Raw genomic sequence first — 15,611 nt, forward strand, 5'->3', positions numbered from 1 at the left:
TGGTAAATAAATAAAAAATAATATTTTGGAAAAGGAATATATATTTGAATATTAAAATGTATCAAAATTGCCATGTTAAAATGGCTATAAAATATAATGTAACATTAATTTTATTAAATGAATGACTCAAATGTTATATTGTCCATTATAATTCATATTTCAATAGTTTTTCTTTAAAAAGAAAATATCTCTGTCAATTAATTAGGTTTTGCTGTTGAAATAATTCTAATCCTTTAAATGATAACATAAATAAAGTATTTAAAAGCTTCCTGGCCAGAAGACGCCAGATTTTGTATAAATATATATAATACATGAATTTCCATATTAAATGCTTGAACACATTTTGAAAATAATTGCTTATATAAGATAAACAAAAGGACTTGTGGCTCCTTAAAGAGTAGCAAATATATTAACAAGTCACAGTGATGTGATTATCACATTCTACAAATGTATTAATATTCAGTTTCATTTACACATAATCAATTTTACAGTTCCTAAATTTCAACATGACTCAGCTGCTCTTCTGGAAAGGACATATGCAACTTTCATTGTTTTAATCAATAAAAAGAATGATATATTTAATCATTACTAAATAAATCAATTACAGTTTTCTTTATGTTTGGTTTTTGAATAGTGTCTGTGTTAATCTTCTTCAATACTTAGTTTTGTTTTATTCCTTTTTTCTGAGTAACATCAGTAATAGCACTTAGACTTATATTGCGCTTCACAGTGCTTTACAGCTCTCTCTAAGCTGTTTAAAGTCAGCATATTGACCCTAATAATCTGGGTCCTCATTTTACCGAAAGAAGGCTGAACCAATAATAATAAAAAAATTACAATACAATTAACTTAAAAACAATGAACAATCTTACAATATTTCTTTTATAAAAATAGCTTGCAAGAAAATAAACATTAATATATTCCTTATATATGAGATAGCTCAGTTGCAAAATGAAATATATAAGTAGTCTTACATGTCAAAGCACATTTTTAATACTGTAATTTAAGCATATAAATATATTTTTCATCTTTGTTCAAAGTCATTTTCTGAATGACTTAATGATTTTCTTAATGATGGCTTAATACATTTTAATAAATAGCTTGTTAGTTTCTCAATATATCTATTAATCCAGAAGGCTATGGGTATGAAAAACATACTTGGCATTCCCCAGAAATCTACAGAGTGGATATATAGTTTTATATAAACTGTAATAGAATGTATGGTGTTCTTAATTTTGTAATGCATCTTGTACATTCAGAAAACATTCTGGAAGTGAGGGTGAAGGTTCGTTCTCCTAGCTTGTGGGTTGGTTTCCGAACATTTCATTACCAGGCTAGGTAACATCTTCAGTGGTGTTTAGGGGATGTCTGTGTCTGTGTCAGTGTACATTCTGGAAGTAATTTCATGGAAAATATTCTTCATATATGTATAGATCACTTTGGAGCTAACCATATTTTTACAAAGTCACAAAAATATGTATTCATTTATATTAATATTTTTGCTTGATTTACTGCAAAGAGATTTTTACAATATTCTTTTTTCATGGAAAAATTGTGTGGCTAACACTTCATCAACTATCAATTTCTTTTTAAGCAAAATAAAATGTATGATGTGTCAGAATATTTGAATCTGTCCCCAAATTAAAGTTATATTTTTACCATCAAAAAGGGCATTTTGGTAACTGTAGGCTTTTACAGGATCCTTAATGGATTGCTTTTTTCTATTTGCTTTCATTATTTAGTAATATGTTTTTATGCCATCAGGATTTTGATACAAATTCTAGAAACAGGATTTGTAACTCTAATTCAAATGTATTCTTTTTTATCTTTTATTCCTTCATTTTATATTATCCAAGATGTGTAATTATGCAACAACAATTGTTGAAAGGGATTACTTATTAATTTAATAAACAACACATTAATAAACAACATAAATACCTTCTTTAGAAAACTTTTTTTTCTTTTGTGCCTTTGAATCATTGTCGAATAGTTCCTGCAGTTTTACGGGCAAGATTTCGGAAGTGGTTTTCCATTGTCTTCTTGCTGAACCTGAGAGGGTGTGACTAGCCCAAGGTCGCTCAATTGACTTTGTGCCTAAAGTGGTATCAGAGTGCATGGTCTTCCAGTTTCTAATCCAGTGCCTTAACTACTACAATGAACTGGCTCTTAGCAACTACTAATATAATTTTCTAGAAAATGGTTTTCAAAATAGTGGCATCTGAGTCTGAATATTAAAGGATATCTACTAATATGTGCACATATATATATTTAAATTCAGTTTTAACAGATAGGCCTCCACCCATCATTCTCCAGGGACCTGTAAACCAGACATTGGCAGTAGATGGAACAGCTTTACTGAAGTGCAAAGCTACTGGTGACCCAATGCCTGTTATCAGCTGGTTAAAAGAAGGATTTACTTTTCTTGGCAGAGATCCAAGGACATCTATACAAGATCAAGGAACTTTGCAAATTAAACCTTTACGGGTGAGTATATTTTGTAACAACATATTTACCTTTCTGAAATCAAGAGAGTAATAGTTAAATGAGAGGTGCTTAATTATTTATTGATTGTACATCTCATGTAGAAGTTTAGGCACTCTGGGTTAATGAACAGAAGCTGACACAATTTCTGAAATATTTGTTCCAATTTAAATGCATAATTATTATGTCTATGTAGTTGTTTACATGCTCCAAATAAGAAAAACTGTGCATATGGCAAATGCAGAATTTTGGACAATCTTCCTGTTAATTAAGTGCTGTTGCTGCTCTTTCTCCTCCCTTATGCCTCTTTCCTTGTTCTTTCTATAAGTGAATTTCTTAGTTAGGTTTTAATACAAAATTGAATTTCTAGGGCTATTGTGCAATATCCAGGTAAAGAAAATTCTATAGGTAACAAATATTCTATCTCACAAACTTTCAGGTTTTGATTTTGTTATATTTATTTTCAACAGCCATGACATCCTCTAAGCAGCTTTCTGACTAGCAATTTTAACTTTTAAGAAAAATAATGGGTTAATGAATGTGTTGAAATCAAGGCAATAGTTAAAAGAGTAAAAAAAATCTCCACTAGAACTGCTCAAATTTTGTTAATATCTGCAGAACAGAACTACAGTTTAATGCAGATGATCTGACAAAAAATATAGCTGACACTGGAATAGTTATCCACAAATCCAGTATAACCAAAATAAGTATTAGTTATACAACAATGATCTGCACAGAACAGTTGACAAAATGAAATTCATTGTCCAACTTTATCACAAAAATGATTTCCTAAACTATCCAAAAGAAAATCTTGAACCTGAAATATTGTGGAGCAAAATTTGGACAATGTGAAACAAAAACTGAATTCTTGGTGTACATCTTTAAAGAAGGAAAGAAACATTTTGAGATAAAAAGAGGAAAGCATTTGCTGGAAAGAACACATCATCAACCATTAAATACGGGGACGTTTCTGGTATGTGTTAATAATATAATATAGTAGCCACATAGTATAGGAAATATTGCATGGGTGGAAGGAAAATGCATTCAACTAAATGCTCAGATATTTTTTGTCCCATAACCACTGTAGAATTGAGGTGAAAAGTGATTGGATTTTTCATTAAGATAACCATCTGCAATATATATCTCCAAATCAGCTATAAAGTACTTACAGGAAAGAAAGATGAATATTTTTGAGAGACCATTGAAGGCTCCAAAGTTGAATATTCCTAAAAATCAAAGAGCAGAGGTAAAGACTCAATAAATGCAATTAATCAATAGCAAGAACAGAAATATTATTAGTTTGGCCACAGAAAATTTTTGATGCTGTTTTTTTCCCTGTTGGAAGCTGTCATTTGTCAAAGGAGACATTACAAAGTTCACCAACGTTGTTCCAACTTTGTACCTGCCATATTCAATGTGTCCTCATTTTGTCTCTATAAATAATTGTACATACTGTAAATAGTAGCCGTGCATTTAAACTATTAGAAAGTTGTGTACTATGTAAAAGTTTACAGGTCCTTTTCAGTTACCAAACTAGAATCAAAACAATTTTATTACGATATGCAAAATTGCCATTCAAGTAAATACATTGGAAGTGTTTTGGCTATGAAATACCTATGAACATGCAACAGAAATTTGTATCACAACTATGGAAGGAAAATTGGACTCTTTCTTGAATTTAGGCTGCATATAACTATTTATAAATACTGCTTATCTTTGTTCTGAATAAAATAACACTTTTCTTACCTTGAGGTAAAATGGGCAGCTTATAAATTTTATAAATTTTATAAATAAATAAAAATTTAAAAGGTAACTTTTAAAAAATATTAATTAATTATAAAATACTCAGGAGCAGGCATTGAGTAAACTGTTACAAACAATATTTTATTCAATAAAGAGAAGAAAATTTGTGAACATTAATGTATAAATATAAAATTAAATAATAGGTATGGAGCATGTGAGAAAATTGAAATGAGATAAGTTTACTGATAGGCAAGAATAAATAGTAAAACATATCAGTAATTACCTCAACATATGATAAATCCCAATTTTAGGTTGAGAGGAAAAAAATACTGTTGCTTAGCTACAAAGTAGTTATCCTTGTATTTATTTTCCTATCTTCAGTTGCTGCATATGATAACATTTTAACTCATCCACCACTAACTCATGAATGATACATATTTACAACTTTCCTTTCCAACATACATGAGATAGTGAACTGATTCAAGGAACTTTGTTATGTTTTCCTGGCTCTTAATTTCCAAATCTTTAATATTTTCATTAAATTCTATTTATTCAAAGCATGTTACCCAATTATCTGCACAAACTAGAATAAGCATCCCAATGATTTTTATATAAATACTAGTTTCATTTATTATTATTTTGTGTTAGTTGTCTTGAGTGCTTGCAAAACCGAAAGGCACTTTATGTCTCAAATAAATAAATAAATCATTTTGCAAAAAGGCTCTGGCAGAGGGTTTTAGTTCTTAAATGTTTCTTTTAAAAATTTACATTCATCTTTTGATATATATTTTTGATAAATTCATATGTTTACCCAAGAACATATATGCACCCATATGGACACATAAAGTAGATATATATATAGAATAGGCCGAACTTTAGATTTGATTTAAAAGAGATTTTTCAGAATGTGCATGAGCATAAATACCTGTTTGTGACTAATTAAAGCAGGCAGAATTGTTTACAGAACATAATGCCATCTGTAGTATAGTTTTCTTTAAATATTCACATATATTTTCCATTAAGTTGAAGAAAAGTGTGTTCCCATATATGTTTATTGTACATGGATTTTATTTCTGCTGCTGCTGCCAATTTCCAGTTTTTTGGCTTCCCTACACAATTTCTTTCAAGTTCAGTAATGATTTTATGAGAAAATGCACAGGAGGTTTATCTTTACTTATTCTATGCTTAAGTTGAATGCCTTCTTATCAGATGTCTCAGCATTCCATGTATCTTTTATCTTTGTGATGTTTCTTCTGTTTGTTGAACAGCTTATTCTTTTTCTGCTTCTGTCATTATAGATTTCAGTTAAATTCTTCAGATTCCTTCAAAATCAAATTTTAATTTGTATTTTAATCAATAAGTTGTAGTCTTTTCTTAGTTTGTTTGCTTACTATAATCAACTAGTGTTTTTTCCATTGTTGTATTGTCTAGTATGGCACATTTTATTCAGTTCTTTGACCACACCTGTGCACTTTACATCCTAATATATTGCTATATATTTTAAAATTACTTTTATTAAAGTAAAAAACAAAGCTCATAAGGAATTTTAATTTTTAAAAAATATCAGATTTGTAGATCTGTTATGCAACATTATTGCGATATTTTTATGATTGACCTGAAGCAATCAACATCCATCATTTCTGACTAAGGCTGTATTTTTTCTTTAAACTACATTTTAATGTGCTATGCTGCTTTTTTCCTGAAGCTGTATTCCATGTATTTTTTTTTATAAGATTGAAGTTCTTCCTGTAAATTTCCTATGGTTACCCATATTGTAACTGAAGTTTGCACCAATTACAATTATTTGTCAAGCTATACATTTTTCAAATGCCTCATCTGTCATGACTTTAAAGTAATCTATTAAAATAGTTGAGAAAAAGTGAAGGGAAATGACTGTGCAGTCATATGCATGACAAGACAATTTGGAACAGTTTTCAAAGCAGCTAATAAGAAACAGACAGTTTATTCAAAATAAAGTTCCATGTATTTCAAAACCCAGCTTTTGAATATGCACAGCTTTTTTCCAAAATGCTTTTTGAATATTGGTGTTCTAAATATGATGCCAAATTTGAATGCATTTTCTTTTATTATATGCTTTCAGTGCAACTATTTATTTGTATAGGTCCTGGCAACCAATTTTAATATTTTAATATAGACATTTGCTATATCTTTAAGTAAAATCATACTATTTTACTCTGTTAACCCGCTCAGTGACAAAAAATATCTTTTAAAAGAAAAGAAATTTCTATTTCTAATTTCTAGTTTCTTTTCTATATACTCTGGTATCTGTTAGAACAGGGATCCCCAACCCCCCAGTCCGTGGACCAGTACCGGGCCGCGGCATGCAAGCAACCAGGCCGCACAAACAAGCAAAGCCCCATCTACAGGATGCAGGCAGCACACAAAACCATGCCCCCTCCGGTCCGCGGAAAAACCTCTCTCCACGTAACTGATCCCTGGTGCCCAAAAGGCTGGGGACCTCTGTTTTAGAACTTGGCAAAAGTGCCATTTTGCAAAACTGCCTTGTCTCTGAGCAATCTATTTTAAGGCAGCACCTTGTCCTAGAAAAGTGAACGTTTTTGCCTGAGCACCACAAATAAAAACTAGCAAAAAAAAAGCACAGGGTACTTTGCTTTCCCTTATCTAGCTATTTTATTGGAAATGGCCAGCAAAATAACTTGATGCAGTGTCTAATGTATCACCAAGAAGCCCATGAGGAAATATCAAGGAAGTGCTTCATAGAAGCCTCAGTCCAAGTCTCATCCAGATCTAGTATTTCTAGACTTTAATACTGTCTCTTCATCTTGATCATTATTTTCTCCACAATTCATCTACAAGCCTTCCTTTAACAAATTCTAATGTTAATTCTGCCTCCACCTGCCACATGTTTATTCTTTGTTCATAATCCCGTGCAGTTGTTCAAGACAGCATTTATACATTCTTAAATGTCTTTGCCTTTCCCAAGTTTCATCTGATGTAGTTTTATTTGAAACAACAGCTTATTATTCACTCTTGTTCTTTTAGAAATTCCAGGATAAGTCCCCCTTTTCTATTTTCTAATTTGTTAAGTATACCTATTTTACCCTGCTATTAATAGATGTGTAGTATATAATGTTTGCTCATTTTGTTTATTCCAATCTTTAGGATTTCATAGTAGTCTCTCTCTGGTAATGGCCTCCTTTAAATCAGCTTTTTATGCTTTGTACTTCTACAGTTGACAATTTGAATTACTCGGTTTCCTTTTTGAAACTGTGGGAATATCATTTTTATACCCTTGTTTTTTAAAAAATAATAATTCATAACTATCAGGGAATAGGTTTGTTAAATGTACCTAGGAAGGTGTTCTAACAGAATTTTAACTCTACATATATACAAAATGACAATTAGCAAAATTCGGTAATATAATTTATGCTGTCCTCAGATTGCGCAAAATAGATTATTGTCCTTCAACAGAATGTTAATAAATATATCAATATGGGAAAAATATTATACACTTGCTGAATTAGAGAAAGCATGTGACAAGGTAAAACAGTTTGAATCATGGAATTCTTGCATGTATGTAAAATTAAAGTTGGTTGGTAAATAAAGTAAGAAATTTGTAATATGGAAATACAGCATGCATGAAAATAAAGAGAATGTTTACCAAATAATTCATCATTGAGCCAAGAGTAATCCAGGAATATGCAATGATTCCTTTGTAACATATAAAAATGTTAGGAAAGTTTCTGTTGATGCTAAAGGGATGTGCTCTTGGAGAATTCAGAGTATGCTTATTTGAGAATGTAGATCAGGGGTGTCAAACTTGCAATGTCGCATGACGTGTCATGATGTATCACGGTTTTTTTGCCATTGCCAGCAATGGGGTGGGTGCGATTTCAGCATGACGCATCTGGTCCGCGGGCTGGCAGTTTGACACCCCTGATGTAAATGATATTTTGTGTTGTTCATGGAGAACTTATCCCTACCAAATGTTAAATTAATGATATGATTTAATGGATCATATAAATCTGAAAATTAATTAATCAAGACCATAATATTTGTGACTGATAGGAGAAATGGTGTGAACAATTACTACTTACTCACAAATTATGAATATGAATGTAATGTAAAATTTATATTTTAAAATAGTTATTAAGTAAATAAATGTGGGAAATTAAAATGTGGCCTGCTGATAAATGTGCTAAATTGAATCTTGTCTGCTGTAGAGATTAAATATAAAAAGAAATAAAAGTGGCTGTTTATAAGTTTGAGTCTGTCCACTTTGTTACTACAAAAAATATAGAATTAGGTGACAAAAGTGAACCGAGCAACTAAGAAGCAGCAATTAAACAACAAATCAGTAACAGCACATGTGACCTAAACATAAAGCCACTATTATTTTATCTCTTCTTCTACATATACATACCTACCTATGCAAGTTTTGCAGTATTAGCTCCACATTACTATAAAACTGAAAAGCCTTCAGAAACAAGCCAAATAATTTCCTTGCTAGAATAATACTTTTGATTTTGAAGGAATAAGTATAAGATATTAGTGTCATGGTTCCCACTAATGAACCCAAACAAATCAGAACTCTGAGGGTTGTAAATACCTCAAAGAACATGTTTTTTGGATACATAATATCGGCACGATCAAAAGTGAAACCAACTCTAAAATTCTCAATGCGGATTCACTGTAACTAAATATAAAACTCCCCCCCCACCATGTCATTGATCTCGCTACCCACAGAGGGCAATTGGTGGGCTCCTCGACATTCCTCTCTGTCTTCAGCACCTGTGAGGATGACCTTGGTTCCCACGGGATCGCTCAATGTTATGTCTAGCAATACATCCATTTTCTCCCCCGCCCCTCCCAGCCTGTGTGACAACTGTGAACAACAAAGATGGCTTCAGCCAGGTTCGTTTCAAAAGTTGACAGATTAAATTTTGCAAATAGGTGAAGCAAACAGTATTGACACTGATAATTAATATAGGGATTAATGAAAGGAATTATAAATGACTTATTTAAAGTGGAATAAGAACAAATTAGAACGTGCTTCAAAGAAGAACTATTTTTCATAAATGATTTGTTCAATTAGCAGAAACTCTTATTATGCTTGGACCAGTCAATGAAAGAATAACTGTTGTTCTTCTATTCTATTCTATTCAACAAGTTGAGAAGAATTTTTGCATGAAAATAATACAATTAAATAAGATCTTATAGGGAAAATAATTTTACCAAATTTATATTATTGCAGTGGAAAATTGTCTGTCTGTCTGTCTGTCTGTCTATCTATATCTATCTATCTATCTACTGTTTAAGATACATATATACATAAATATGCTGTTTAATTGGTATTGTGTGAATTGTTATACAGTTTATAATTTATATTGAATGCATACACTGAAGAGTATGCTATATACAGTATTCCTCCAGTTGCAACCTCAACTGAGGTGGCCTATATATTTGATTAAATAATTATGTACAAGAGCAATTATATAATTGAGAAATACAATTATTTGAATAAATAGTTTTCTCTTATACAGTTAAAGGAAATAAATGTGTGCGTTATATGGAGGTAGATTAACAATGTACTTGAATAGTCATGGTTTCCCAACAATTAGAAAGCAGCAGTTAAAGATGAAAACTTCATGATTTAAAACTAACTTTCTGGCTTAATTAATGGCTTCTGGCAAGCATTTACATGTTAGATGTTTGCAGGCAATTGGTCTCTATTCATCTATAGAGACAGCTAAATATTGCTCAATCTAGTAAGTCCATTAATCACTTGTGATGATAAAAGAACTTCCCTATTGAGAAAGTAATAGCTGAAAAAGTGCAAAACTTTTAAGCTTACAAAATAATGTGGTATAATGGATGTTTCTTAAGTCCTAGAGGGTAGGTTTACAGTAAATCAAACCTATGCCATAGAAGATCACTGGGTGATTTTGGATCATTTATTACCTTTCAGCTCAACTTACCTCACAGATTTTTATGAGGAAATAAACAAAAAAAGAATGCTATATATACTGTATTGAGCTCTTTTACAAAAAAGAATACAAGATTAATTACTTGATTATCCTCAAATACTTACAAAAACAAACCTTTAAAATTGATTCTTTTTTCTGAGTCTTGAAAAAAAAAGAGTTAAATCTGATGGTTTAAGAAAGCAGAAAATGTTTATGATTTAAAATCAAAAAGTATAATTTGCCCTTGCATTGTACTTCCTGATATGACCATTTAAAAACAATTCTATCTTGAATCATATAGTACAGGAACCTTATATAAAAAACTGTAGAGGTATACACTTTTACTGCTCTCTTTGTTAAGTATATTTTATTTGAAGTATGAAATAAAACAAAAATGTACTAGACAGATCAGGACATTTAACACATTATCACTGATCCTTATTGAAGTTTTTGTTAAGTACAAAATTAAGTATGATATTATTTCCCCTTTAAAATTGTAACTTTAAGCTAGTGATAGTAGTTATGTGAGACATAGGTTGGGATGAAAATTTGAAAATATATAAAATAAAATTAAGGAATTCAGTTTACTAAATGAAATACATAATTATTTCTTGTGAAATATTGTATTCCAGTTTATAATAATTCTGAATAATGCTACCCTCTTAGTTCACAACAAAAATATTTTTAAAAAGAAATGAATATTTAAAGTAAAGGATTGATATTTCTTATTTCCATGTCTTTAGATATCTGACATGGGCACATATACTTGTGTTGCCACAAGTTCAAGTGGGGAAACATCTTGGAGTGCTGTGTTGGATGTTACAGGTAGGTTATACCTGCATAACACAGAAAAACAAAACAAAAATATACTAGAACAAAATAGGACATTCAAAACATTATCATTGATTCTTATTAAAATTTTTGTTAAGTGCAAAATTTAATATTGTGCAAGCCTTCTACACATATAATGAAACTTTCCCATTTTCTACTCCCCCTCTAGCTTTCTAGCTTCAAGACCCAGTGGTAGAAGCCATTGTATTGGCAAAAGTTAATTCAGAACTCCATAGACAGGTCAGCAAGCTTAAAGCACTGTCTATAATAGCCATTGTGGCCCTTCAGTATATTGAGAAACTTCATATTTGTCCCTCCTAAAAACTCTGTGCATGGAAGGAAATATTAAGTCCAGAGACAATGGTGTCCATAACAGACCAAAGTGACATCAACATAGCAATATATGTGGGATTATGTCATCACTCCCAAAGATGCAATTATATACTAATATTACAATATCTAATGCAAATGCGTAAGTCATTGAATTTATTTCACATCATCACACATGTAAAATCATTTTGCAGCATAAGCTGATGCATCCATATTTTTTCATTTTGGGGAAGTATGAAGGGAGATGATTTAAAGGCAAAATGCTTTATGTTCAGTAGAACATATAAAGTCTATCCTCTAATTCAGGGGTGCCAAACTGCCGGCCCACGGGCCGCACGCGTCACAAGAAAACCGCACCCACCCCATTGCCGGCAATGGGGAAAAAGTTCCGATACATCGCGTGACATCATGTGATGTCGCGAGTTTGACATGTCTGCTCTAATTAGTTCCATTTTCCTATTATGAACAGTTTCCTTTTAAGATCTACCCAAAGAACGGGAAAATGATGGATAGAAAAAGTTAGTCCCACCCATCTAAGTGCTGGTTTAATCCTGATATTCCACAACAAGCGTAGAAGAAAAAAATATTGTTTAAAACATGTTTTCTACCCCTCATTTAGCTGAATCTCTCATTATAGGAGAAAAATGTTACTATAAACGGAAGTAGTTGGAATATATTTTTCTTTCTCTCTTGCTTCACCTGTTACTGTAGTTGAATGATAATGAAATGATAAGATATGTTATACCTCAAAAGTATTTTTAATATGTTGTGTATCTGTTTAAAGCATTTTTATAACATAATTATTTAAAATGTATATTTAAATCATTCTTTAGTAAACAGCTATAAAGATGTAAAATATAACCATTTGCATTCTGTAGAATTTGGGGGAGCAGCAGTTAGCAAAAATTATGATTTAAATGATCTTCCTGGACCACCATCCAAACCTCAGGTCACTGATGTCACTAAGAACAGTGTCACGTTGTCTTGGCAGCCAGGTACACCTGGGAACTTACCAACAAGTGCATATATCATTGAGGCTTTTAGGTAGGTTAAAAAGTATTACTGTTATGACCCTTTGCACTTTCAAACAAAATACATTCTAAAATTTTAGCTAATGTCAGAACATGGGTGCTTTTAATGTAGTTAAATTTTATTTTGTTTTACATAGTTTTAAAATGTTTCGAACATTTGATTTAAACTTTCATATGAGTTTATAAGAATAAAACTTACAAAAATCTTTAAAATGTATTTTATCAACATGTTGATAATGGATGAAGGAGAAATAGGAGGCTTACTGTAAACATTTTTCAGTATTCTTTGTCAGTATCAACCAAATCTATTGTTGCAGCTAAATACAGGACTGATATCTCAATAATCACTTATCTTTTTTTATTCTTTTAAATGTATTTATTGATGATGTGGACTGAATATAGAGAGAGCTATCTCCTGTTTACCTAACATTATTGTGTTACCTGATAAGATCTAGTAGGATGGACATTCATTGGTTGAAGGGCCAGGTTAAGGAGAGATCATCATGAAGAAATTTATCTATATGGTCACTAAGAGTTAACAATAATATGATGCCACATAATCAATCATATGTTAGGAGTTTTGTGCTTTTAATTGATTTAGAATATATCATACTTTGTTGTTCTTGACAGCGTATTTTATGATGTCTTTATTTGTCTTTAACAGCAGATAGAAACATTTCCTTGACTATTTTAAAGGTATGTGATTGTAGCTATAGTATTCCAATTCATTTTCATTTCAGCCAGTTGGTGAGCAATAGCTGGCAAACAGTGGCTAACCATGTTAGAACAATTCCTTACACTGTGAGAGGACTCCGTCCAAATACCATCTACCTGTTTATGGTGAGAGCTATCAATTCACAAGGGTTGAGTGATCCCAGCACCATGTCAGATCCTGTCCGAACCCAAGGTAACCTGAATTTATTCCTCAAGCAGCCTATTTGAAGTTAATCATAATATGCAATGCATATGCAAATGCAGAAATATAATATCTGAATGTATACCCCTGTATATATAGTCTGGTATATATATGAGTGTATATTTAATATTTGTACATAGTAATGAGTACATATACATTTAGGAGCACCGAATGACCAAAAATAAAGTTTGAAAAGGAAGGAATATGCAGGTGAAAAATGGGAGGCTATTTGCCCAGAAATCTCTTCTGTTATCAAAAGAAGCAGCCAGAATATCATGCAGCTAAGTAATACAACAGTTTCACTTTACTCTTCATAGAAATGGAGAACTGTGTTGCTTCATAAAGCAGCTTTAAAGCATTGCTTTGCTCATAGCATTGTCAGTGTGATCCAGCCCTTTGAAACGAATCTAATAAATATATTATTTTTAAAGAAGTGAAATATAAGCCAAAACACAATTGACTGTGGCTCCATATGATGATCCATATGACTTGGCGACACAGTAACCTAAGCACAATATCATATGGAAAAACAGTTATAGTGATAGATAACACATTTATCAATATCCTCCTGAAAGGAATATTCCATATTTGCAATTCTTAGGAATTTAAATCTGCCTGACAAGTTCAAAAAATGCTGTTAATTTTTAAATGTTTTCTTCTTGCTTTATATATGTATTCATATCAGCCTATCTAATTTGAAATATATTTTATTGTAACTTCTGAAACTCTGTAGATACTACCTGGATAGCACTACTACCAATAATCTTTGGGTAAAATATTTACACTATGTTTGTACAGAGTATAGTTACAGAAACACAAGGACTTTGTACAATGGTTACATCACATGTGTGTAGGAGTTCAGTTTCCATAATTAAAGAGTAATTAATCAATTACAGAAGTTAATGAATACCTGGAGACCCACATTTGCAAATAATTATTTGAGATCCTTATATTGTTATACAGTTATACCTTGGTACTCAACTGCTTTAAACTCATCAAATTTGATACTCTACGCATTTTGACGTAAAACTTTTATCCCGGTACTCATAGCTTCTTTGGTATTCATGCATAAGCTTAAACTTGTCAGCGTCGGCTGCCCTGTGGCTCACTACATTATTCCTTATGGGAAACCTTTGTTTGGTACTCATCGTTTTTGGTACTCTTTGCGCCTCCTGGAATCAATTAACAATGAATACCAAGGTACCACTGTATTTAGAGGTTAGAAATGTCTTACAACATCTTAGAAGAAGCAGGATATCCAGACACTATTCGGTAAGGATTCAAGTCTTGGTATGGGACTGAAATTGCATTGATAACACTCTAGGATTACCTGTTTTAGAACTTAGGTTGGACTGGTGTACATCTCATGACCCTTGTAAGCCTCTTGGTGGCTTTCAAAATGTTCACAATAGTATCTGGCTTACTGCCTGCAGGGAATAGGAATTGAGGCATGTCCTCAGTGGACATTTCAGTACTATTTGAAAAATAAATGTCCAGTATTTATTAAAATAAATTAATATCTTATAAAAATATTGTAAGGATTCAAGTCTTGGTATGGGACTGAAATTGCATTGATAACACTCTAGGATTACCTGTTTTAGAACTTATATAAATCAGAAGTGTTCTATCTGGACCAGAATCCAATCTCAGTACTCCATTGTTTGACAATAAACTAATTTCAGTAAGAACATTTAAGTGAAGTTTATTATGCTTTTAATCATCATAATAAATTGATTTTAATTGACTCTCCTTAGTAAGATAATAAGTTATTGATGCACATTTATATGTTTGGCCTGGCAGATATCAGTCCACCAGCACAAGGTGTGGATCATAGACAAGTCCAAAAAGAGCTTGGCGATGTAATTGTGCGACTACATAATCCTGTTGTGCTTACCCCTACCACAATTCAAGTGACCTGGACGGTAAGACATTTGAAAAATATATAGTAAAATCTCTGAATGTTCTTAATGTTTTCCTTACTCTAATCAGTAATAGGAATGGTACTGTGATATTTTAATGGTCTCCGGTACTTTATATACAAGTAAACTATGGGTTTTCTCTTGACCGGAAGTCTATTTTAAGATCTTGAACAGCATTCTCTGAGAATTCATTTTATTTTTAGAAAGTTGGTTTGGTAGATGACAGAAAATACTTTTGGCATTCTGACTGCTGGCAAACAAATACCGTATTTTTCGCACCATAAGACGCACCTGACCATAAGACGCACATCGTTTTTAGAGGACAAAACAAAAGAAAAAAAAATTTCTAACTGGCGGTGGCGCGGTCAGGTAGGCGGCGGCGGCGCGGTCCGGTCGGGTAGGCGGCGGCGGC

At 31.9% G+C, this 15,611-nt stretch overlaps 1 protein-coding gene across 1 annotated transcript in view; it reads left to right on the forward strand.

The window, feature by feature from the left end:
* ROBO2 (roundabout guidance receptor 2) overlaps window positions 1–15,611 on the forward strand; it is a 327,405-nt gene that overhangs the window by 235,636 nt on the left and 76,158 nt on the right. The window contains exons 10-14 of the mRNA XM_029285756.1: window positions 2,279–2,484; window positions 10,916–10,997; window positions 12,212–12,377; window positions 13,105–13,271; window positions 15,081–15,202. Of these exons, the coding sequence (XP_029141589.1) occupies window positions 2,279–2,484; window positions 10,916–10,997; window positions 12,212–12,377; window positions 13,105–13,271; window positions 15,081–15,202 (743 nt within the window). The remainder of the gene's footprint in view (window positions 1–2,278; window positions 2,485–10,915; window positions 10,998–12,211; window positions 12,378–13,104; window positions 13,272–15,080; window positions 15,203–15,611) is intronic.

This window comes from Protobothrops mucrosquamatus, unplaced genomic scaffold (assembly GCF_001527695.2).
Source record: "Protobothrops mucrosquamatus isolate PMUCROS unplaced genomic scaffold, P.Mucros_1.0 scaffold_185, whole genome shotgun sequence".
Classification (NCBI taxonomy): Eukaryota; Metazoa; Chordata; class Lepidosauria; order Squamata; family Viperidae; genus Protobothrops; species Protobothrops mucrosquamatus.